Source organism: Oncorhynchus mykiss, chromosome 1, assembly GCF_013265735.2.
Source record: "Oncorhynchus mykiss isolate Arlee chromosome 1, USDA_OmykA_1.1, whole genome shotgun sequence".
Classification (NCBI taxonomy): Eukaryota; Metazoa; Chordata; class Actinopteri; order Salmoniformes; family Salmonidae; genus Oncorhynchus; species Oncorhynchus mykiss.
Genome location: NC_048565.1, coordinates 70,436,329 through 70,459,038, shown reverse-complemented (window position 1 = coordinate 70,459,038; position 22,710 = coordinate 70,436,329). Strand labels below are relative to the sequence as shown.

Sequence of the window (22,710 nt, the reverse complement as noted above, 5' to 3'; positions counted from 1 at the left end):
GCTGTCTCGTTGTTGTCGGTGATCAGGCCTACCACTGTTGTGTCATCTGCAAACTTAATGATGGTGTTGGAGTCGTGCTTGGCCATGCAGTTGTGGGTGAACAGAGAGTGCAGGAGGAGACTAAGCACGCACCCCTGTGGAGCTCCAGTGTTGAGGATCAGCGTGGTAGATGTGTTGCTACCTACCCTCACCACCTGGGGGCGGCCCGTCAGGAAGTCCAGGATCCAGTTGCAGAGAGAGGTGTTTAATCCCAGGATCCTTAGCTTAGTGATGAGCTTTGAGGGTACTATGGTGTGAAAGCTGAGCTGTAGTCAATGAATAGCATTCTCACATAAGTGTTCCTTTTGTCCAGGTGGGAAAGGTCAGTGTGGAGTACAATAGAGATGGCATCAACTGTGGATCTGTTTGGGCGGTATGCAAATTGGAGTGGGTCTAGAGTTTCTGGGATAATGGTGTTGATGTGAGCCATAACCAGCCTTTCAAAGCACTTTATGGCTACGGACGTGAGTGCTACGGGTCTATAGTCATTTAGGCAGGTTGCTTTTGTGTTCTTGGGCACAGGGACTATGGTGGTCAGCTTGATACATGTTGGAATTACAGACTCTATCAGGGACATTTTGAATGTCATTTTAAAGGTCTTACTCACGTCTGCTACGGAGAGCGTGATCACACAGTCGTCCGGAACAGCTGATGCTCTCATGCATGCCTCAGTGTTGCTTGCCTCGAAGTGAGCATAGAAGTGATTTAGCTCATCTGGTAGGCTCGTGTCACTGGGCAGCTTGCGGCTGTGTTTCCCTTTGTAGTCTGTAATAGTCTGTAAGCCCTGCCACATCCGACGAGCTTCGGAGCCGGTGTAGTATGATTCAATCTTAGCCCTGTATTGACGCTTTGCCTGTTTGATGGTTCGTCGCAGGGCATAGCAGGATTTATTGTAAGTTTCTGGGTTAGAGTCCCGCATCTTGAAAGCTGGTCGGGGTATGTACGTACAGTCACTGTGGGGACGACGTCCTTGATGCACTTATTGATAAAGCCAGTGACTGATGTGGTGTACTCCTCAATGCCATCGGAAGAATCATGGAACATGTTCCAGTCTGTGATAGCAAAACACCACTTTTTTATAGACCGAGTCACTGGTGCTTCCTGCTTAAATTTTTCTTGTAAGCAGGAATCAGAAGGATAGAGTTGTGATTGGATTTACCAAATGGGGGGCGAGGGAGAGCTTTGTTCGCGTCTCTGTGTGTGGAGTACATGTGATCTATATTTTTTTTCCCTCTGGTTGCACATTTACCATGTTGATAGAAATTTGGTAGAACTGATTTAAGATTCCCTGCATTAAAGTCTCCGACCACTAGGAGCGCCACCTCTGGGTGAGTGGTTTCTTGTTCGCTTATGTCCTTATACAGCTGACTGAGTGTGGTCTTAGTCCCAGCATCTGTCTGTGGTGGTAAATAAACAGTCACAAAAATTTAGCTGAAAACTCTAAGCAAGTAGTGTGGCCTGCAATTTATCACAATATACTCTACTTCAGGCGAGCAAAATCTAGAGACTTCCTTAGATTTTGTGCACCAGCTGTTGTTTACAAATATGCACAGACCCCCACCCCTCGTCTTACTGTGCTGTTCTATCTTGCCGGTGAAATGTATATCCCGCTAGCTGAATATCCATGTCGTCATTCAGCCACGATTCCGTGAAACATAGGATATTACAGTTTTTGATGTCCCGTTGGTAGGATATTTCCAAGCTGTCTAATTTAATGTCCAATGATTGCACGTTGGCGAGTAGTATTGACGGTAATGGCAGCTTCCCCACACGCCCTCTCCGGGTCCTGACCAGGCATCCGGCTCTTTGTCCTCTGTACCTGCGTCGTTTCCTCTTGCAAATACCGGGCATGTCGGCCCTGTGGTGTGCTTGGAGAATGTCTTGTGCGTCGTCCTTGTTGTAGAAAAAATCTTTGTCTAATCCGAGGTGATTGTCTGTGTGTTGTTCTGATATCCAGAAGCTCTCTTTTGCCGTAAGATATGGTTGCAGAAACGTTATGTACAAAATAAGTTACAATTGATGCAAAAGAAACCCACTTAATAACACAATTCGTTGGGCGCCCGTTAAACTGCTGCCATTTCTTCCGGCGCCATTTTACTACTTCACAAGGTCCTTTGTTCTGGGATTTATTTGCACTTTTTGCACCAAAGTACGTTCATCTCTAGGAGACAGAACGCTTCTCCTTCCTGAGCGGTATGATGGCTGCGTGGTCCCATGGTGTTTATACTTGGGTACTATTGTTTGTACAGATCAACGTGGTACCTTCAGGCGTTTTGAAATTGCTCCAAAGGATGATCCAGACTTGTGGAGGTCTACAATTCTTTTTCTGAGGTCTTGGCTGATTTCTTTTGATTTTCCCATGATTTTCCCAAACGAAGAGGCACTGAGTTTGAAGGTAGGCCTTGAAATACATCTACAGGTACACCTCCACCTCAAATGATGTCAATTAGCCTATCAGAAGCTTCTAAAGTCATGACATAATTTTCTGGATTTTTCCAAGCTGTTTAAAGGCACAGTCAACTTAGTGTATGTGAACTTCTGACCCACTGGAATTGTGATACACTGAAATAATCTGTCTGTAAACAATTGTTGGAAACATTACTTGTGTCATGCACAATGCATATGTCCTAACCGACTTGCCAAAACTATAGTTTGTTAACAAGAAATTTGTGGAGTGATTGAAAAATGAGTTTTAATGACTCCAACCTAAGTGTATGTAAACCTCCGACTTCAACTGTATGCTCCTTAAATTCTCCTCTCCAGTGAGGAGATGGGAGAGGTGGGACTTGGCATCAAGAATAGAACCAAGTTCGTTGACGTGCGTGAGCTGTAAAGATTAAATGTTTGACTAACATGTATGTGTACATTTATTTTGCAATGCGAGTGGTGTGGTCAGCATGTAAGCTACAGCTAACTAGCACTGTAGTGCATAAAATGTGGTGAGTATTTGACTCAAAGAGGAAAACAATAGTTGAACAGTTTTGAACAAATTCATTTCTTTGGCTATGATTATCCAACACAACACTGGAACTCTTCCAAGTCAAAGTACACTTCTGGTTTTACTCATTTATTGCCACCTGCTAAGCTGTAATGGCCAAACTGTAACTGCTGTACTGCATGATTGTAGCGTGTTAGTTCTATTAGCTATGTTGACTATGACGTTACTTTAGCTAATATGGTGACAACGATGTAGGCTGTGTGTAACGGTTATGATATGGTTTGGCTTGGAAAGGTTTTTTCACCTGGTCACATACAGCTAACGGGTTGTGCATTGAAGTCCACAAGCAAAGGGAGAAGGTGAAAGGAGGAGAGCGTGTAGATGTGAGAAGGAATACAACTTGGCTGCTATGAAAGTGATCTGTTTTACATGTGATCAGGGGTGTATTCATTCCGCCAATTCTGTTGAAAAGGTTTCTTAAACGGAAGCAAACAGAACGAAATGGAGAAAAACGTACCTGAATTTGTCCAATAGAAACTCTTATTTGCAACTGTTGGACTAATGATTACACCCTAGATCAGCTAGATGCAGGCAAGAGTGTGCAAGGCAGTATTGAATGTGTCACTATCTGTCCGTGTGTCCATGAAAATTTGAGTATCATGTAGTAGCCTAAACCTATCGATGTTACATTGAACTGGGTGAATGGAACATGAATGGCAGTCATCCAATATGCTGTAATAGAAATAATGCCAAGCTCATCTTAAACGGCACCAACCGCCACTGATGCAGGTGTGTGTTTGTGCGAGTGTGTGCAATGTTTGAGTGTGTATGTGAGGTATGTGTACCAGGAATGTAAATTCGTGAGATTTGTGTTGGTGGTTAGCTGTGTGGCTGAAAACAGGGGCACTGTGTGTCTGTGCGGTGTGTGTGTGTGTGTGTGTGTGTGTGTGTGTGTGTGTGTGTGTGTGTGTGTGTGTGTGTGTGTGTGTGTGTGTGTGTGTGTGTGTGTGTGTGTGTGTGTGTGTGTGTGTGAACAGGTGGGTGAGAGCAGGTGGGTGTGAGCAGGTGGGTGTGAGCAGGCAGCAGCAAGCAGGCCAGTGAGACAACATGTAATTACACTTTCAAAGCCATAGAGAGAAAGGGGGATAGGTAGGGAGGGTGGACCGGATAAAGCGAGGGAGGAGAGGACGAAAGAAGAGTTCATACCACAGCATGAATGCCTCTTCTCCTACTGCCTGACTATATTAATGAGCTTCACCCAGTCACATCTTCAAACTACACACGCAAGCACCTACTTCCTTTTTCTCTCTTCCTTTCTTTTGCATTTTTAGTTTTGCTTTCACTTGCTTCTCGTTACTATCTTCCCTCCTTCTGCATTCTCCTCTCTTCGCAATTGCTTTTTCCTTCTCTCTCATCCTCTTTCTGCTCTCTCTATCTCTCTCTCTCTCTCTCTCGCTTTTTCCTTCTCTCATCCTCTTTCTGCTCTCTCTCTCTCTCTCTCTCTCTCTCTTTCCTTCTCTCATCATCTTTCTGCTCTCTCTCTCTCTCTCTCTCTCTCTCTCTCTCTCTGTGCTCTCCAGCGGCATCTCATTCTGCGGGTCCACCCGCCCTCCCATCTGTCTCTCACCTATCCCCTTCTTTCTATCACTTTCTCTGTTTCCCCTGTCTGTCTGTCTGTCTGTCTGTCTGTCTGTCTGTCTCTCTCTGTGTCCCAGATTGTTCTCTGTCCCCTAAAGCACACTCCTTCTCTCCATCTCCATCTCTTTCCCTTCACCTCACCTCACCTCTCTGTCAAAGGGACAGCTTGTCATGTTTTCTGCTTGGACTGCAGATAAACTCCTAACAAAGGGAGCAATTGAGAGAGAAAGGTAGAGAGAGGGGGAGGGAGGAATGGAGTGCACTGCCACTGGCAGGGCAAGCTAATTCATTCCAACACACACATACACACGCACACACACACTGACTCTCTGCCCCCTCACTGTGGCATCTTAGCTCCCTTTTGCTCTCTTTTTGCATCATAAACACACGTGACAGACATTGCAGGCCTATACACACATGACTCACACACACCACCTACCCTTGATACGCACTGTTGGCCTTCACATCCTATCAAACATAACTAAACACTCTCTCTACAGTACAGGAACACACTTATGCAGGCACATGTTGACTCACAAACACACATCCTGTATGGTTGCTCACCATCGGGTGCCATGAGCGATTTTAGACAATGTGTTGAGGGACATATTACTAAGCCCCAATGCTTTGAATGGCGTTAGCATTGGAAGTCTGTGTGTTCCCAGTGTAAATCCTGGTATTCCATGGTGAGCACAGAAGCTCAGTGGGAACGTCTACATTATTCCCCTCTGTTCCCACAGAGGCATGCCAGGCATGGGTGCGTGTGTGTCATCCATCGGAAAAGGGGTGGATCATTAGGATTGGGAATGTTCGGATCTCATTGCGTCTGTATATCACTGAGGTGTTCCTAACACATACAGTGTGTGTTAGTACAAACTTGATCTCTTACGCCACACATGCTAACACATCGTGTGTATTATACTGGCCACTGAAGGCCGTGAACAGACATGCTACAGGACGTAAGTGGCAGTGCAATGCTACTCCCACTGACACCTGCTCCTGTCACCTGAATGAAGTGGAGTAACCTCCTACCCAGAAGGGGCTTCACTTCCACAGCCAGAGGCAACAGGGGATTGAGGGAGTGTGCGTTTTGCCCACGCAAATATCTTGCTTTCCAGGAACTGTAGGTCACAACGTGGCACAAACAAGCTCTCACTGTCCTAAGTGCGTCCCTGGGGCTCAGGGCGAAAGCGGAGTGGGTAATTGACGAGGCGAGAGACAAGGAGATAAGAGATGACTGTTATTTAACTCTCTTCTCTGTTTCTCTCCCTGTGTGTCTGTGTGTCTGTCTGTCTGTCTGTCCCACAGTACGACTACACGAAAGTATCTCAGAGGAAGGCTTCCATTACCTGGTCTTTGACCTGTGAGTATACTGATACCTGTCAGCCGGTCCCACTGCTGTCTCTGGCACGTGTACTCTCACAACTCTCCTACTTAATGGTGCTTACTGCTTATAACACCAGAGAATACAACGTGGCTTTGATTCCTACAGAGGCCACATGTAATGACTATGTGATTTAGTTCATTAAGTCTGCTGAATGACCATATTATTATCATGAGTACATCTAATACCCAGAACCATCTGAAATGTTTATTTCCTTAGTTACAGTAACACCTACTTTGTTGTTGTACTCCAGAGGCTGTGATGGTGTGTATGGGTATCAGCAGTGGTGTACACCAGTGTTAACCATCTCCAGTCCCTGAGTACCCCCCCCCCCCCCCCCTCCCCCCCAACGGCCCACATTTTTTGTTGTGGCCTTAGACAAACTCGAGGCCTGGAGTTGGGAAACACTGGTGTACACTGAGAGTTTTATGTAGAACACACAGTCTAGTGGGTCTGTTCTGACAGGGTGAGAGGATAAGGTGACACGCACGGTGTCCCCACAGGGCATTCAGAGGGCACATTTTTGGGTTACACCCTAGCCCCAATTGTTGGCAACATCCTTACTCAACCAAAACATCTACTTCATTGTCTTAGACTATGTTGTCTTTTGCATAAATCATGCATTTATGTGTGTGTGTGTGTCCAGTGGAACATGCTCTCTCTGGGCTGTGTTTCCTGTTGTCTCTGGTAGACTGGGTGTTTGCCATCATACCATCATGGTTCCAGACTGGTGTCCATGTGTCAACTAAGCTGTTGTTTCTCTCCTCCCAGTGTCACCGGTGGAGAGCTGTTTGAAGACATTGTTGCCAGAGAGTATTACAGTGAGGCCGATGCCAGGTGGGAACACACACACACACTCCTGTGCACGCACACGCACACGCACACACACACACACACACACACACACACACACACACACACACACACACACACACACACACACACACATACATACATACATACATACATTATACAAACACGCTCTCCTATATGCACACAAACAGTACCAGTCAAAAGTTTGGGCACACCTACTCATTCAAGGGTTTTTCTTTATTTTTTACTATTTTTTACATGGTCAAAACTATGAAAGGACACATATGGAATCATGTAGTAACCAAATATAGTTTATATTTGAGATTCTTCAAAGTAGCCACCCTTGATGACAGCTTTGCACACTCTTGGCATTCTCTCAACCAGCTTCATGAGGAATGCCTTTCCAACAGTCTTGAAGGAGTTCCCACATATGCTGAGCACTTGTTGGCTGCTTTTCCTTCATTCTGCGGTCCAACTCATCCCAAACCATCTCAATTGGGTTGAGGTCGGGTGATTGTGGAGGCCAGGTCATTTGATGCAGCACTCCATCACTCTCCTTCTTGGTCAAATAGCCCTTACACAGCGTAACATGTCAAATGTGGACTCATCAGACCAAAGGACAGATTTCCACCAGTCTAATGTCCATTGCTCATGTTTCTTGGCCCAAGCAAGTATCTTCTTCTTATTGGTGTCCTTTAGCAGTTGTTTCTTTGCAGCAATTCCACCATTCACGCAGTCTCCTCTGAACAGCTGATGTTGAGATGTGTCTGTTACTTTATTTGGGCTGCAATCTGAGTTAACTCTAACTTGTCTTCTGCAGCAGGGGTAACTCTGGGTCTTCCTTTCCTGTGGTGATCCTTGTGAGAGTTTCATCATAGCACTTGGTGGTTTTTGTGACTGCACTTGAAGAAACGTTCAAAATAATGATGCACTGTCATTTTCTCTTTGCTTATTTGAGCTGTTCTTGCCATAATATGGACTTGGACTTTTACCAAATAGGGCTAACTTCTGTATACCTCCCATGCCTTGTCACAACACAACTGATTGGCTCAAACGCATTAAGAAGGAAATTAACTTTTAGCAAGGAACACCCGTTAATTGAAATGCCTCATGACTACCTCGTGAAGCTGGTTGAGAGAATGCCAAGAGTGTGCAAAGCTGTCATCAAGGCAAAGGGTGGCTACTTTGAAGAATCTCAAATATATACACTTTTTTTGGTTACTACATGATTCCATATGTGTTATTTCAAAGTTTTGATGTCTTCACTATTAGTCTACAATGTTGAAAATAGTAAAAAATAAAGTAAAACTCTTGAATGAGTAAGGGTGTCCAAACTTATGACTGGTACTGTATATAGTACAGTACACACTATCATTCTACATCCATGTTGAGAACACACAACACTGCAACTGTTGCCCCCAACCTATGTTTGTTTGCGTCTCACTTGGCTTCCGTTGAAACACAGCTGTGTCTATATCATAACATGTACCTTTGGAAACCTTTGTACATAAGAACTTAATATTGGCAAATACATCCTCTTCTTCACCACATGGACATTGTGTATAACTATACAGTACCACACTCATGCTTTCCTCCCTAGGGTGAGCATTGTCCTGGCAGGGTGTTTGTGTGCCGTGTGGGAGAGAATGAAACTTGGTGTGGGCCAGGGGTGAGTGTGGCTCTCAGAGGGGGAAGGAAGCTGCAGTCAGCATGTGGACATTATGGAGGCTCATTGCTCTGTTCTGGCTGCAAAGAGTTTCTGGGGTCGGGCTCAACCACGTTGCCTGAGCTGCTCATTTAATCAAGCAGAAGAGGAAGAGAGTGAATATGATAGATAGGGTGAAAAATGCCTCTGGGAGTGTGACTCCTCACTAGTACACAGAGACGAGAGGGAGATGCAGAAACAGAGGGACAGGGAAAGAGACTGGATAACCAAGAGAGGGTGAGGAAAAGAGGAGAGGGGACAAGGAGGGGGGAGATAAAGAATGTGGGTAGAGTGAGAACAAATGTGTATGGAAGATAAGAGGGGCAACAGAGAGTGAAGGGGAAATGGGGTCTGAAAATGTGTGTGTGTGTGTGTAGGCCCATGTCTCCCTGAGACTGAAGGAGGGAGGAAGGGAGAGAGGGCAAGAGACGGGGAGACTTTATTGGGGAAAGGCAGTTCTGGTGCCTGTGTAGTGGAATGGAATGCAGGGCACAGATTTGGCCAAATTTGGACACAAGACATGCTTTTCTCCTGATTACTCTGAAAGAAAAACACAGAGAATATATCACGAGTACCACGGCCTCCTAGGACCCCGTCTCTCATAGCATCCACTCTCTTTTCTCTCTCTCTCTCTCTCTCTCTCTCTCTCTCTCTCTCTCTCTCTCTCTCTCTCTCTCGCTCTCGCTCTCGCTCTCTCTCTCTCTTTCTCTCTCTCTCTCTCTCTCTCTCTCTCTCTCCTTTTATTGTACATTCCCTCTTCTCTTTTCTTCTTCCTCCACTTTTAACCCAGTCTAACTAGATGGAAAGGGGCTGTTGTTTTTAAGGCTTGATTGATGTAAAACAGCACATTAGTGGCTGCCCAGGTCTGTTTTTAAGTAATACAATGTGTTAGAGAGTATCAAACCCACTTCTCCTCACACATACTGAAGTTGATAATGACCTTATTCACTATGGCAGTTGTGGTGAGTCTACAGATGAAATCTCTGGTAATGTAGCCCAAATAGGTGGTTGTTTTTACCCGCAGATCGTGGAAAACTGCAGATAAGTCACCTTGGCAGTTGCCGGCAATGTTTAGAGTAGGGCCAAAAAGCAACAACTTCAGTATTACTCGACCTTTGCCTTAAAACTCCATTGGAGGGGTAGGCTCATCTAGATGGAATATAACTGCGTGTGTGTAATTCGTCCAGCCAGATTGTGGGGAGGATATGACAGATGTGAGGTCGACAGTAGGAAATTTGCCTTGGCGCTGAGGGGACATGCTAATATATCTGCTGTCTCGCAGGCTTTTGGGTTCAAAGAAAACAGAGCTATTAGGGAAAAAGGGCTGAGGCTAGCGAGGTTCCTCTGGCTCCACACAGAGTCCTCTGCACAGTTGCTCTTCCTCTGTCTTTCTCAGCATCCCTCTGTCTTTCTCAGTCTCCCTATTTGCTCTCTTTCAGTCTCTCTCTGTCTGTCTGGCTCTTTCTCGCTGTTTTTCTCTTGGCTCTCTATCTGTCTCGCTCTCTCTGTCTGTCTCGATCAGTCTATCTCTCGCTGTCTCTCTCTCTGTCTGTCTCGATCAGTCTATCTCTCGCTGTCTCTCTCTCTCTCTCTCTCTATCTCTCGCTGTCTCGCTGTCTCTCTGTCTCCCTCTGTCTGTCTCGATCAGTCTGTCTCTCTCTCTCTGTCTCTCTCTGTCTCCCTCTGTCTGTCTCGATCAGTCTGTAGTTGTAGTTCTGTAGTTGTGTTTCTAATATTAAGAATCAGCAGTAGTCATGAATGGGATTCATTTAGTGAATCTCAAAGTGCTCAAACAGCAAGGGGAAACTCACCTCATCTGATCCATAAACCAGTGGTTTCCATTAGTTCCTACCCCTGACTGTGTCAGTGTGTGGTGGGTGTGATGTGTCTGCTGTGCATTGATGTGTGCGTTCTGTGTTCTGTGTCTCCTCTCTCTGCAGCCAGTGTATCAATCAGATCCTGGAGAGTGTCCACCACATGCACCAGCATGACATTGTGCACAGGGACCTCAAGGTGAGTAATCCATCACCATGGCAATGTGCAACACCTGTTTGGGGGGGGGGGGGGGGGGGGGGGGGCGTCATCATGCCCCCAATACGTAAGCCAATAAAAACTCGCACAAAATTGCACACACGTGAGCAAATGAAAAAAAAAAAAAAATTGGACGTCAGAGAGAGTGACTGGGCTGGTGCTGATGAATTGTGGGTAGAGGCACTGAGCCAGACAGTGCATTTCAGGTGATTACCATCCCCCAGCCCGTCACTTTTTTCTCTCTCTCCCTCGCCCTCCCTCCCTCCCTCCCTCTCTGTATCTCTGACGAAAGCAGACGAACACCATTTGGCTGCTATTTATAGCCAGGGTGACATCACAGCGAATAGACACAAAGCTGGCTAGCCTGGTGATACTTATCACCATACTCCAGTATTAACAATAGGACACACTTCAAAGAGTTATTTTGTTTTTGTTTAGGTGAAAAACAGACCCATGCTTGACATTAAGGCATGCTTACCTTTGTCAAGAGCAAGCCGTTTACGTGCTCTAGTCTACAAGATGAATGTTGAACATCACAGAGTGCCACAATGTACAGCTCTTATAAACACGGCACTGAAAGCATTGTTACCGATACTACTACAACTGCATCTTGTATCAACACCATTATTCTGAGTACATTTACCAGTAAAACCATCCGTCATTCAGCTGGGAGGTGTTCCATGAAACTCAAATGCATTGTAACTACTGTTGCCATCAGATTGAGAGCCCTCCAACGCAGAGACCAGCAGTAAGTGAAGGGGAAATAATGAAGTGTGTGTGTGTGTTTTTGGTTTTACTATCCTTGTGGGGACCAGAAGTCCTCACAAGGATAGTAAAACAAGGAGAATCCGGATAAGTGGGGACATTTTGCCGGTCCCCACAAGTAAAAAGGCTATTTTAGGCTCAGGGGTTAGTGTTAGGGTTGCAATTAGGGTTAGGGGTTAGGTTTAGTGTTAGTGTTAGGTTAAGGCTTAGGGGAAGTAGGATTTTGAATGGGAATCAATTGTTTGGTCCCCACAAGGAAAGTAAAACAATTGTGTGTATGATATTTGCTGTTACCATGGAGTGAGGCCTCGGCCCCTCCATGCTATGTTTTATGCTATGTCCTGTGGACATTTTAAAGGAAGAGAGGGGGCCAGTTGCACTAGAGACATAGATAAAGACGAAGGGCTCTATTTTCAACTGACGTTAAAGGCAGAATTAGTGTCAAACACACCTTTGCAATTTCATCATGTAAAAACTGTCACACTGGAATTTTCCAGCCCCAACGCCAGGTTCGGCCATTTACCTGTTAGACATCAGCACGCTTGCGCTCAGATGGGAGGGGTTGGAAATAGGTGTGTCCTTAAAAACATGATCTAAAGGGCTAATTTCAGGCTGTGCTGGTAGGGATATTTAAGACCAACCAAAAGCAGTTGGTTATGAATTTTGACAGCAGAAACACAGCCTATCCAGCCGTGACGCACACTGCCCATATGAGCATGGAACAGAAGAAAGTCTTTGTTTCTGGCCATTTTGAGCCTGTAATCGAAGCCACAAATGCTGATGCTCCAGATACTCAACTAGTCTAAAGAAGGCCAGTTTTATTGCTTCTTTAATCAGACCAACAGTTTTCATTGCAAAAGGGTTTCCTAATGATCAATTAGCCTTTTAAAATTATAAACTTGGATTAGCTAACACAACGTGCCATTGGAACACAGGAGTGATGGTTTCTGATAATGGGCCTCTGTATGCCTATGTAGATATTCCATAAAAAATCTGCCGTTTCCAGCTACAATAGTCATTTACAACATGAATAATGTCTACACTGTATTTCTGATCAATTTGATGTTATTTTAATGGACAAAAAATTAGCTTTTCTTCAAAAACAAGGACATTTCTAAGTGACCCCAAACTTTTGAACGGTAGTGTACATGGAGGGAAAGAAGAGATGAACACCACCAAACACACCCCCAAACACACACACACACACACACACACACACAAAGAGACTATCACAATGGGCTGGCTGCCTGCATGGCATCTCCAGAGGCTGAATTTCTGAAGGTAAACAAGGGAAGAGAAAAGGGGAGGAGAGAGGTGCTGGTGGCAGCCGGGTTACCATGGAAACCTGTATGACGTCACACTGCTGCAGCGCCAGTGTAGAGACTAATTCATCCCGACGGTTGTCATCTCTCGCGCTCTGTCTCTCCTCTGTCTGTCTACTCCCTCTTTCTCTCTCCTCTGCCCTTTACCTCTTTCTCTGTTCTCCAGGTCTCTATTGCACTCTGTCTCTCTCCCACTCTCTTTCTCTCTGTATCCCTCTCTCCTGAGAGAGAGAGACTTAGCAAAAGTGTCATGCGCCCGTCGCAGCATGAATCAAACTGAGCCAGGCCCAAGAGGGCCCTCGGCACCGCATTGAAGCTCATACCCAATTACATTCACGCCCCTCTCTGACCCCCAGTGGTACACTCCATGTATGTCCACCCACTTCTGACACACATGTCTTTTAGTGATTCATGCCTGTCTTCATTTTCACCTTCAGTACATTTTTTTCATGGAATTTCTGAGCGAGATACGGGTCACGTTTTGCGGTCAGCGTACATGGACCTCACAGTTCCGTTGAATGACTCAACTCTGTCTGTGACTTTTATATTATAGCCTCTTGAAGGAGTTTGTTCTTCAATTAGTTTCGCCTCATTGATTGATTCTCTTTATCTGTCTCTGTGGTTTTGCTCTGGTCTGTAGCCAGAAAACCTGCTCCTGGCCAGTAAGCTGAAGGGAGCTGCAGTGAAGTTGGCTGACTTTGGGCTGGCCATCGATGTGCAGGGAGACGAGCAAGCATGGTTCGGTAAGATGGGTGATCAGTACACTGGGCTTTAATGGTAGTGTCACTGATCTTACTACTGCAGTCCTCTGGGCTAATGACAATTCTTTACCTCCTCCTTTCTCCTCCCACTCATCCCTCTCCTCTTTCTGCATTATCATTTGCTCATCTCTCTGCCTATCATCCCTCCATCTCTCACTGACTGGCATGATGTCACTTGGTATTTGCACATCAAAGTAGTGAGGCCAGAAGTTGTTCAGTATTGATAGTAGGGCTCCTCACCTTTAATCGGAGACCTATTTGATTTGTCCCCCCCGTGTCTACCTTTCAAGTCAGAGCAGTTTGAACCCGTCACTTCCACCAGACCCCAGAGAGAAACCAGGGCCAGCAGGCCTTCGCTGAGTACCCACATACATTAATATGTGTTTATTAGATCAGTGTAAAGGAATCAGCTCCAAATTGGCAGAATTGGTTTTATCTTGCCAAAGTGCCCACTCCAGGGACAGACTGGACATCTCTGAATGGAAGCCTGGCTGGTTCCTTGGTGTCAGATCAGAATGCTACTCATTAATACTGCCCTACCAAGAAAAATAGCAGTAACTGCACATTTGGTCAAAAATGGGTTATTTACATTTTTTTATACATTAAATACAGTTGAAGTCGGAAGTTTACATACACTTAGGTTGGAGTCAATAAAACTAGTTTTTCAACCACTCCACAAACTTCTTGTTAACAAACTATAGTTTGGGCAAGTCAGTTAGGACATCTACTTTGTGATTGACACAATTCATTTTTCCAACAATTGTTTACAGACAGATTATTTCACTTATAATTCACTGTATCACAATTCCAGTGGGTCAGAAGTTTACATTCACTAAGTTGACTGTGCCTTTAAACAGCTTGGAAAATTCCAGAAAATTATGTCATGGCTTTAGAAGCTTCTGACATCATTTGAGTCAATTGGAGGTGTACCTGTGTATGTATTTCAAGGCCTACCTTCAAACTCTGTGCCTCTTTGCTTGACATCATGGGTAAATCAAAATAAATCAGCCAAGAACTCAGAAAGAAATTGTAGACCTCCACAAGTCTGGTTCATCCTTGGGAGCAATTTCCAAATGCCTGAAGGTACCGTGTTTATCTATACAAACAATAGTACGCAAGTATAAACACCATGGGACAACGCAACCATCATACTGCTCAGGAAGGAGACGCGTTCTGTCTCCTAGAGATGAACGTACTTTCGTACAAAAAGTGCAAATCAATCCCAGAACAACAGCAAAGGACCGTGTGAAGATGCTGGAGGAAACAGGTACAAAAGTATCTATATCCACAGTAAAACGAGTCCTATATCGACATAACCTGAAAGGCCACTCAGCAAGAAAGAAGCCACTGCTCCAAAACCGCCATAAAAAAAGCCAGATTACAGTTTGCAACTGCACATGGGGACAAAGATCGTACTTTTTGGAGAAATGTCCTGATGAAACAAAAATAGAACTGTTTGGCGATAATGACCATCATTATGTTTGGTGGAAAAAGAGGGAGGCTTACAAGCCGAAGAACACCATCCCAACCGTGAAGCACGGGGGTGGCAGCATCATGTTGTGAGGGTGCTTTGCTGCAGGAGGGACTGGTGCACTTCACAAAATAGATGGCATCATAAGGAAACGTGAATATATTGAATCAACATCTCAAGACATAAGTCAGGAAGTTAAAGCTTGGTCGCAAATGGGTCTTCCAAGTGGACAAGGACCCAAAGCATACTTCCAAAGTTGTGGCAAAATGGCTTAAGGACAAGAAAGTCAAGGTATTGGAGTGGCCATCACAAAGCCCTGACCTCAATCCTATATAACATTTTTGGGCAGAACTGGAAAAGCATGTGCGAGCAAGGAGTCCTACAAACCTGACTCAGTTACACCAGCTCTGTCAAGAGAACTGGGCCAAAATTCACCCAACTTATTGTGGGAAGCTTGTGGAAGGTTACCTGAAATGTTTGACCCAAGTTAAACAATTTAAATGGCAATGCTACCAAATACTAATTGGGTGTATGTAAACTTCTGACCCACTGGGAATGTGATGACAAAAAAAAGCTGAAATAAATCATTCTCTCTGCTATTATTCTGACATTTCACATTCTTAAAATAAATTGGTGTTCCTAACTGACCTAAGACAAGGAATCTTTACTTGGATTAAATGTCAGGAATGAGGAAAAACTGAGTTTAAATGTACTTGGCTAAGGTGTACATAAACCTTCGACTTCAACTGTGCATGCTTTATCATGTGGACAAATATCAAAATATCCTTTTGTGTTATGGAGATGTTAGCAGGATGAGCAAAAAGTTCAAGTGAAACCAAGGAAAAAGGCAGTGACTTCCATCACACACGTCAGTTATTGCTTTTTACCTTGGTTTCACTGAGCTTTGATCTACGGTGTCTATGGTAAACCTTGGTATTATTTATTGTTCTTTGCTTATACAAGTCTCAAACTAAATGACACTGACAGCCACATACCAATAAATATACTAACACGAGATTGTATTAAAAACAAATCGTCATGTAAACGTATTCCAGTATTGTAATCCTGTATTCCAGGGTGTAACAAGCAAGATGGCGGTAACTGCCGTCTAGGGTCAAAGGTCATGTCAGAGGTCAGGATCATTATGAATAAAAAAGCACCTCATAGTAAGATAACCACATCTCCAACGATCTACCTACAATTAATTTGGCTGGACAATAAAAAAAAACCTCTCAGTTTCACTGTAGGGCAGAGTAGAGCTCTCCTGAATGGGGATGATAGAACGCTGTGTTGGTACACTTCTCTTGCAATGTCTTTACATTAGATCCTAGACGTTGTTGTTTAATTCCTTTTGACACGTTATTTGCTGCTGTAGGTTTTGCAGGCACTCCAGGCTACCTCTCTCCAGAGGTCTTGAGGAAGGACCCCTACGGCAAGCCGGTGGATATCTGGGCCTGTGGTGAGTGACTCCCTCCTTCAATATGTGCGTGCGCGTGTGTGTGTGTACTAACCCCCCCCCCCCCCCCCCCGTGTGTGTGTTCTGTGTTCAGGTGTGGTCCTGTACATTCTCCTGGTGGGCTACCCTCCCTTCTGGGATGAAGATCAGCACAAGCTCTATCAGCAGATCAAGGCTGGGGCCTACGATGTGAGTAGTGACCATCTGTCCCCCTCCCCCCTCTCGGTTTACCATTCACCTCTATGGGATTAGAACAGATTTGTGTGTGCATGATTATATTATGTTGAATTCACTGAGAGACCAGTGTGTATGTATGCATGCACGTATGTTGCAAGCACGTGTTCGCTTGCGCTCGTGGGTGTGTACGTTTGGATGAGGCCTTGGGAAAGAGAGAAGAAGGATGGAGGAATGGAGGGAGGGAGAGCTGTAGGGAATCAGCGGAGTGGTGTTGGGAAGCAGCGGAGTGGTGTTGGGTTGGGCTTGAAGGAGCTTTTAGCAGCACTCAGGCCATTAACACTAAACTGATGGGAGGAGAGGGGAAAGACCTCAAAAGAGAGTGTGTGCCTGTCTGAGTGCATACATACCCTTCAGGTCCCCGTAACGACCCAAACGGTCCCGGTCCAGATTTTGCTCTCGTTAATTTTTAATTGGCTGCGATAGAGCTGTGTTTTCTGCCCATTGAGGCTGTCAGAGCGACCCTCTGCAGTTACTAACCCAGGGGGAGGGGCCTAGGAGACTCTACTGCACTGTGGCAGTCCCAGGATACAACTCAAAAGGAATACAAGCTAACAGGGATGCTCTGATGTATATACATGCAGCAGGACTGTGTTTTGTATTCATTCTGTATACCTTTGGTTTAGGGCCTGGGAGAGCTGGTTCTACTAAATCAAATCAAATTGTATCCGTCACATACACATATTTAGCAGATGTATTTCAGGTGTAGTGAAATGCTTGTGTTCCTATATCCAACTGTGCAGTAGCATCTAACAAGTAGCTGTTAACCAGCTAGTTACTAACTACCTCCTAATTCAGGTTCAGATGTGTTACAACTGGGTTGGAGCAAAATCCTGCACAGCTAGTAGCTCTCCAGGAGGATGGTTGGCCACCTCTGGTTAGCACTGTATTCAACTCATACAGTCTACTCATGTCTTGACCATTGTCTTATCAGATCTGATTGGGTGAGGTGTAATGCAACTGAATAAACATGGATTGTTTTTGGCTTCAGTAATTGATTTGATGCAATCTTTTCCGCTGCGGCAATGTCCAAGTACACCCCGACTTTCAATTTATCATTCAATTTATTTATATTTGTATCTAGTTTAATTTGCTGTCTGAAAGCACCATTCAGTTCAATTATATTTCCTCATAAGTCCTCGTAATTAGATAGCAGGCTTCGTTGTTTGGCATCTCTGCAATGTGGGCAGATTTTTTTTGCGCCTTGAGAGAATGTGTGTACTCTCTGTGTGTGTGTTTGTGTGTCTGTGTGTGATTGCAGTGTGTGTGTGTGTGTACGTGTGCACACACGGGTGCGCGTGTGTACCCATTTCTGGTGTGCATGTTTGTTTGTAATGTGTGTGTGTGTGTGTTTGTAATGTGTGTGTGTGTGTGTGTGTGTGTATGTGTTTTTATAATGTGTCTGCGTGTGACGGAGAGCTGCAGTCTGGAAGCAATGTGATTATGAGGACCAGCCAGGGCATTAGTTTGGGCGGCCGAATGAAGTGGAAAGGCCCACCATGACCAGCATTACCTCCTCCTCCTCCTCAATATCTCTACCATAGTACTCACTAATTCAATGAGTCTCAATCACAAAGAGCCTCGTGCTGTGGTGTGTGTTGAGCTACAGTGCCTTCGGAAAGTATTCAGACCCCTTGACTTTTTCCACATTTCGTTACATTACAGCCTTATTCTAAAATTGATTCAGTAGTTTTTCCCCCCTCATCAAGCTACACACAATACTCCATGCTAATAAAAACTGAAATATCATATTTACATAAGAATTCAGACCCTTTACTCAATACTTTGTTGAAGCACCTTTGGCAGTGATTACAGCCTTGAGTCTTCTTGGGAATGTCACTAGAAGCTTGGCACACATGTATTTGGTGAGTTTCTCCCATTCTACTCTGCAGATCCTCTCAAGCTCTGTCAGGTTGGATGGGGAGCGTTGCTACACAGCTATTTTCAGGTGTTTCCAGAGATGTTCGATTGGGTTCAAGTCCGGGCGCTGGCTGGGCCACTCAAGGACATTCAGAGACTTGTCCCGAAGCCACTCCTGCATTGTCTTGGCTGTGTGCTTAGGGTGGTTGTCATGTTGGAAGGTGAACCTTCGCCTCAGTCTGAGGTCCTGAGTGCTCTAGAGCAGGTTTTCATCAATGATCTTTCAGTACTTTGCTCTGTTTATCTTTGCCTCAATCCTGACTAGTCTCCAAGTCCCTGCTGCTGAAAAACATCCCCACAGCATGATGCTACCACCACCATGCTTCACCATAGGGATGGTGCTGGTTTCCTCCAGATGTGATGCTTGGCATTCAGGCCAAAGAGATCAATCCTGGTTTCATCAGACCAGAGAATCTTGTTTCTCATGATCCTCATGAGTCCTTTAGTTGCCTTTTGGTAAACTACAAGCAGGCTGTCATGTGCCTTTTACTGAGGAGTGGTTTCTGTCTGACCACTCTACCATAAAGGCCTGATGGTGGAGTTCTGCAGAGATTGTTGTCCTTCTGGAAGGTTCTCCCATCTCCACAGCGGAACTCAAGAGCTCTGTCAGAGTGACCATGGGGTTCTTGGTCACCTCCCTGACCAAGGCCTTTTACATATATATATTTTTTAACCTTTATTCAACTAGGCAAGTGAGTTAAGAACAAATTCTTATTTTACAATGACGGCCTACCCCGGGCCAAACCCTCCCCTAACCTGGACGACGCTGGGACAAATGTGCGCCACACTTCTCTCCCGATTGCTCAGTTTGGCCGGGCGGCCAGCTCTAGGAAGAGTCTTGGTGGTTTCAATCTTCTTCCATTTAAGATTCATGGAGGCCACTATGTTCTTGGGGACCTTCAATGCTGCAGATATTTTTTGGTACTCTTCCCCAGATCTGTGCCTTGACACAATCCTGTCTCGGAGCTCTACGGACAATTCCTTTGCCTCGGAGCTCTACGGACAATTCCTTTGCCTCATGGCTTGGTTTTTGCTCGGACATGCACTGTCAACTGTGGGACCTTATATAGACAGGTGTGTGCCTTTCCAAATCATGTCCAATCAATTGAATTTACCACAGGTGGACTCCAATCAAGTTGTAGAAACATCTCAAGAATGATCAATGGAAACAGGATGGACCTGAGCTCAATTTCGAGGCCCATAACAAAGGGCCTGAATACTTATGTAAATAAGGTATTTCAGTTTTTTATTTTTAATACATTTGCAAACATTCTAAAATCCTTTTTTCTTTTTGTCATTATAGGGTATTGTGTAGATTGATGAGGATTTTTATTTATTTCATCAATTTTAGAATAAGGCTGTAATGTAACAGAATATGGAAAAAGTCAAGGGGTCTGAATACTTTCCGAAAGCACTGTAATGTGGATGCTATGATGATTCCAGGTAGTCCTGAATGAATCGTGAATAATGATGAGAAAGTTACAAAGCTCAAATATCATACCCCCAAGACATGCTAACCTCTCACCATTACAATAACAGGGGAGGTTAGCATTTTATATCATACTCCCCAGACATGCTAACCTCTCACCATTACTATAACAGGGGAGGTTAGCATTTTATATCATACCCCCAAGACATGCTAACCTCTCACCATTACTATAACAGGGGAGGTTAGCATTTTATATCATACCCCCAAGACATGCTAACCTCTCACCATTACTATAACAGGGGAGGTTAGCATTTTATATCATACCCCCAAGACATGCTAACCTCTCACCATTACTATAACAGGGGAGGTTAGCATTTTATATCATACCCCCAAGACATGCTAACCTCTCACCATTACTATAACAGGGGAGGTTAGCATTTTTTTGGAGTATGATATTTATGCCTCTGTAACTTTCTTACTCATCATTATTCACGATTCATTCAGGATTATCTGTAATCATGGTAGCAACCACATACTTCACTTTGGACTACATTAATACACATATAATATCATTTGTCCCAATACTTTTGGTCTCCTAAAATGGGGTGACTGTACAGAAAGTGCTGTAATTTATAGACGGTTTACCCGATATGGATGAAAATACCCTCTGCACTTTAACCTCATTGTCATTGCATCCTTTCAAATCCAAAAGTGCTGGAGTACAGAGCCAAAACAACAAAGCATGTCACTGTCCCAATACTTTTGGAACTCACTGTATGTTTATCTGTGTATTTGTCGTTGTACCGTATTTACTTAATGTGCATCTCTAATGATTGCTCCTCTCTCTCTCTCTTTCTCTCTCTCTCTCTCTCTCTCTCTCTCTCTCTCTCTCTCTCTCTCTCTCTCTCTCTCTCTCTCTCTCTCTCTCTCTCTCTCTCTCTCTCTCTCTCTCTCTCTCTCTCTCTCTCTCTCTCTCTCTCTCTCTCTCTCTCTCTCTCTCTCTCTCTCTCTCTCTCTCTCTCTCTCTCTCTCTCTCTCTCTCTCTCTCTCTCTCTCTCTCTCTCTCTCTCTCTCTCTCTCTCTCTCTCTCTCTCTCTCTCTCTCTCTCTCTCTCTCCCTCCCTCCCTCCCTTCCCTCCCTCCCAGTTCCCCTCCCCAGAGTGGGACACAGTGACCCCCGAAGCCAAGAACCTGATCAACCAGATGTTGACCATCAACCCTGCCAAGAGGATCACTGCTGACCAGGCTCTCAAGCACCCATGGATCTGCGTAAGTCACCCCATCACCAGGCTATCACTCACACGCTATTACATTTGTGGTAACGTTGGCCCCATTTTACCTCCATAACTGGTGCTGGGATGGCGTAATCATTGCTTTGTTGTTACTTCTCTGCTTTCCACCTCTTCTCTGCTCCTCTTCCCCCGACCAGCAACGTTCCACAGTGGCTTCCATGATGCACCGCCAAGAGACTGTGGAGTGCCTGCGCAAGTTCAACGCCAGGAGAAAACTCAAGGTGAGTGTGTACAGACACGGACACTCACTTGGGTGCACACACATATATCCAATCGGTTGTGTTAGAGAGATTGTATATTATCCCCTGTCCTACCTCTGTATTCTGTCTTCTCCAGGGAGCCATCCTCACCACCATGCTGGTGACCAGAAACTTCTCAGGTGAGGGGGGCATCTGGGTCTTCACATTTAGAATGGCATTATAGTGTTCTTCTGCGTTCTAGTCCGTCAAAGTAATCCAAAGATAGGCAATAATGCATTGCTGTGTGTTCAGAGGTTTAGTGTCCTTACCTCGTATTGAATTTCCCTTGTAGAGGAAACTGCCTTGAACGCTCTCTCAACCACTTCCCTAAGTAGATGCATTGAGCTTTTTGTTGTTATATCGACTTTATAAATAAGATAGTGACATTTATAATAAGGAGCATTGTAGAGTGCAGATGTGTAGAGTAGGTTGTTTGTCCTTGTATACATCCACAACCCACCTGCGTGCCCAGGAATTCTGGGATACTAAGTTCTATGGCCCACGTTTCCTGACTAATTGAGACATTTCAGACTATAATTTCAAATCCCAGCAGTACGTAAAGAGCTTATCTCAGCCTCGTCTGAAGGCCACTCTATAAAGCACTATCGTGGAGGACAGACATTTGACATAGAGCTCTCTGCTCGTAAGAAAGTAGTGTTGTGTGTACAATGTTGCTTCATAACACTGCATAACTGTCACATGTTGATCTCAGTATTTTTTTGTGGCAATCTTTTGTTATAGTCGTTTGTGATCAATGATAGGCCATTGAAGTTTTTTTTGTTAACATCGAGTGTGCACACTGGGGTAAGTATCGGTAGGATATACAGCTTGTAGCCCATGGATGTATCTGCCCGCCCTCCTCACATCATCAATGAGATGAAAAAGGTGGGTGAGTGGTGTGAACGGGGGAGGGGCACTTAAAGAAGTAAGTGACACTGTGCTCTAGAGAGGCCACACCTCTTGCCTGGTTGGTCCCTCCCAACTGAATGCCTCTCTGTCCAATAGTGGGCCGACAGCACACCAGCCCTGCGGCCACCACCAGCACAGCTGCTCTTGCTTCAGAAGGTATGTTAGTCAGGGCAGGGGAGCCGCAGTAGCCTGGCACTGTGCCAACACTGCCCCCTGGTTTGTTAGCATGTAGCCTGGAGTGCCCGCCACTGACCCTTGGTTTCCCCCCCACCCCTCACTTACCTGCGCACTGGCACATACTCTACAGCTCTAGAGTGGCCATCCTCCCAACAAGACATCCCACAGACACATACACACACACCCAA

General features: G+C 45.0%; 1 protein-coding gene across 27 annotated transcripts in view; it reads left to right on the top strand.

Moving 5' to 3' along the window:
* The window catches only part of camk2g2 (calcium/calmodulin-dependent protein kinase (CaM kinase) II gamma 2), a 106,934-nt gene that overhangs the window by 53,235 nt on the left and 30,989 nt on the right, over window positions 1-22,710 (top strand). For 16 of the 27 annotated variants that reach the window (XM_036984424.1, XM_036984356.1, XM_036984362.1 and 13 more), the window contains 10 exons: window positions 5,924-5,978; window positions 6,771-6,836; window positions 10,458-10,530; window positions 13,276-13,378; window positions 16,243-16,326; window positions 16,418-16,512; window positions 21,052-21,174; window positions 21,335-21,418; window positions 21,534-21,576; window positions 22,442-22,501. In XM_036984424.1, coding sequence (XP_036840319.1) covers window positions 5,924-5,978; window positions 6,771-6,836; window positions 10,458-10,530; window positions 13,276-13,378; window positions 16,243-16,326; window positions 16,418-16,512; window positions 21,052-21,174; window positions 21,335-21,418; window positions 21,534-21,576; window positions 22,442-22,501 — 786 coding nt within the window. The remainder of the gene's footprint in view (window positions 1-5,923; window positions 5,979-6,770; window positions 6,837-10,457; window positions 10,531-13,275; window positions 13,379-16,242; window positions 16,327-16,417; window positions 16,513-21,051; window positions 21,175-21,334; window positions 21,419-21,533; window positions 21,577-22,441; window positions 22,502-22,710) is intronic. The other 11 variants (XM_036984398.1, XM_036984411.1, XM_036984439.1 and 8 more) reach the window with 1 other exon arrangement.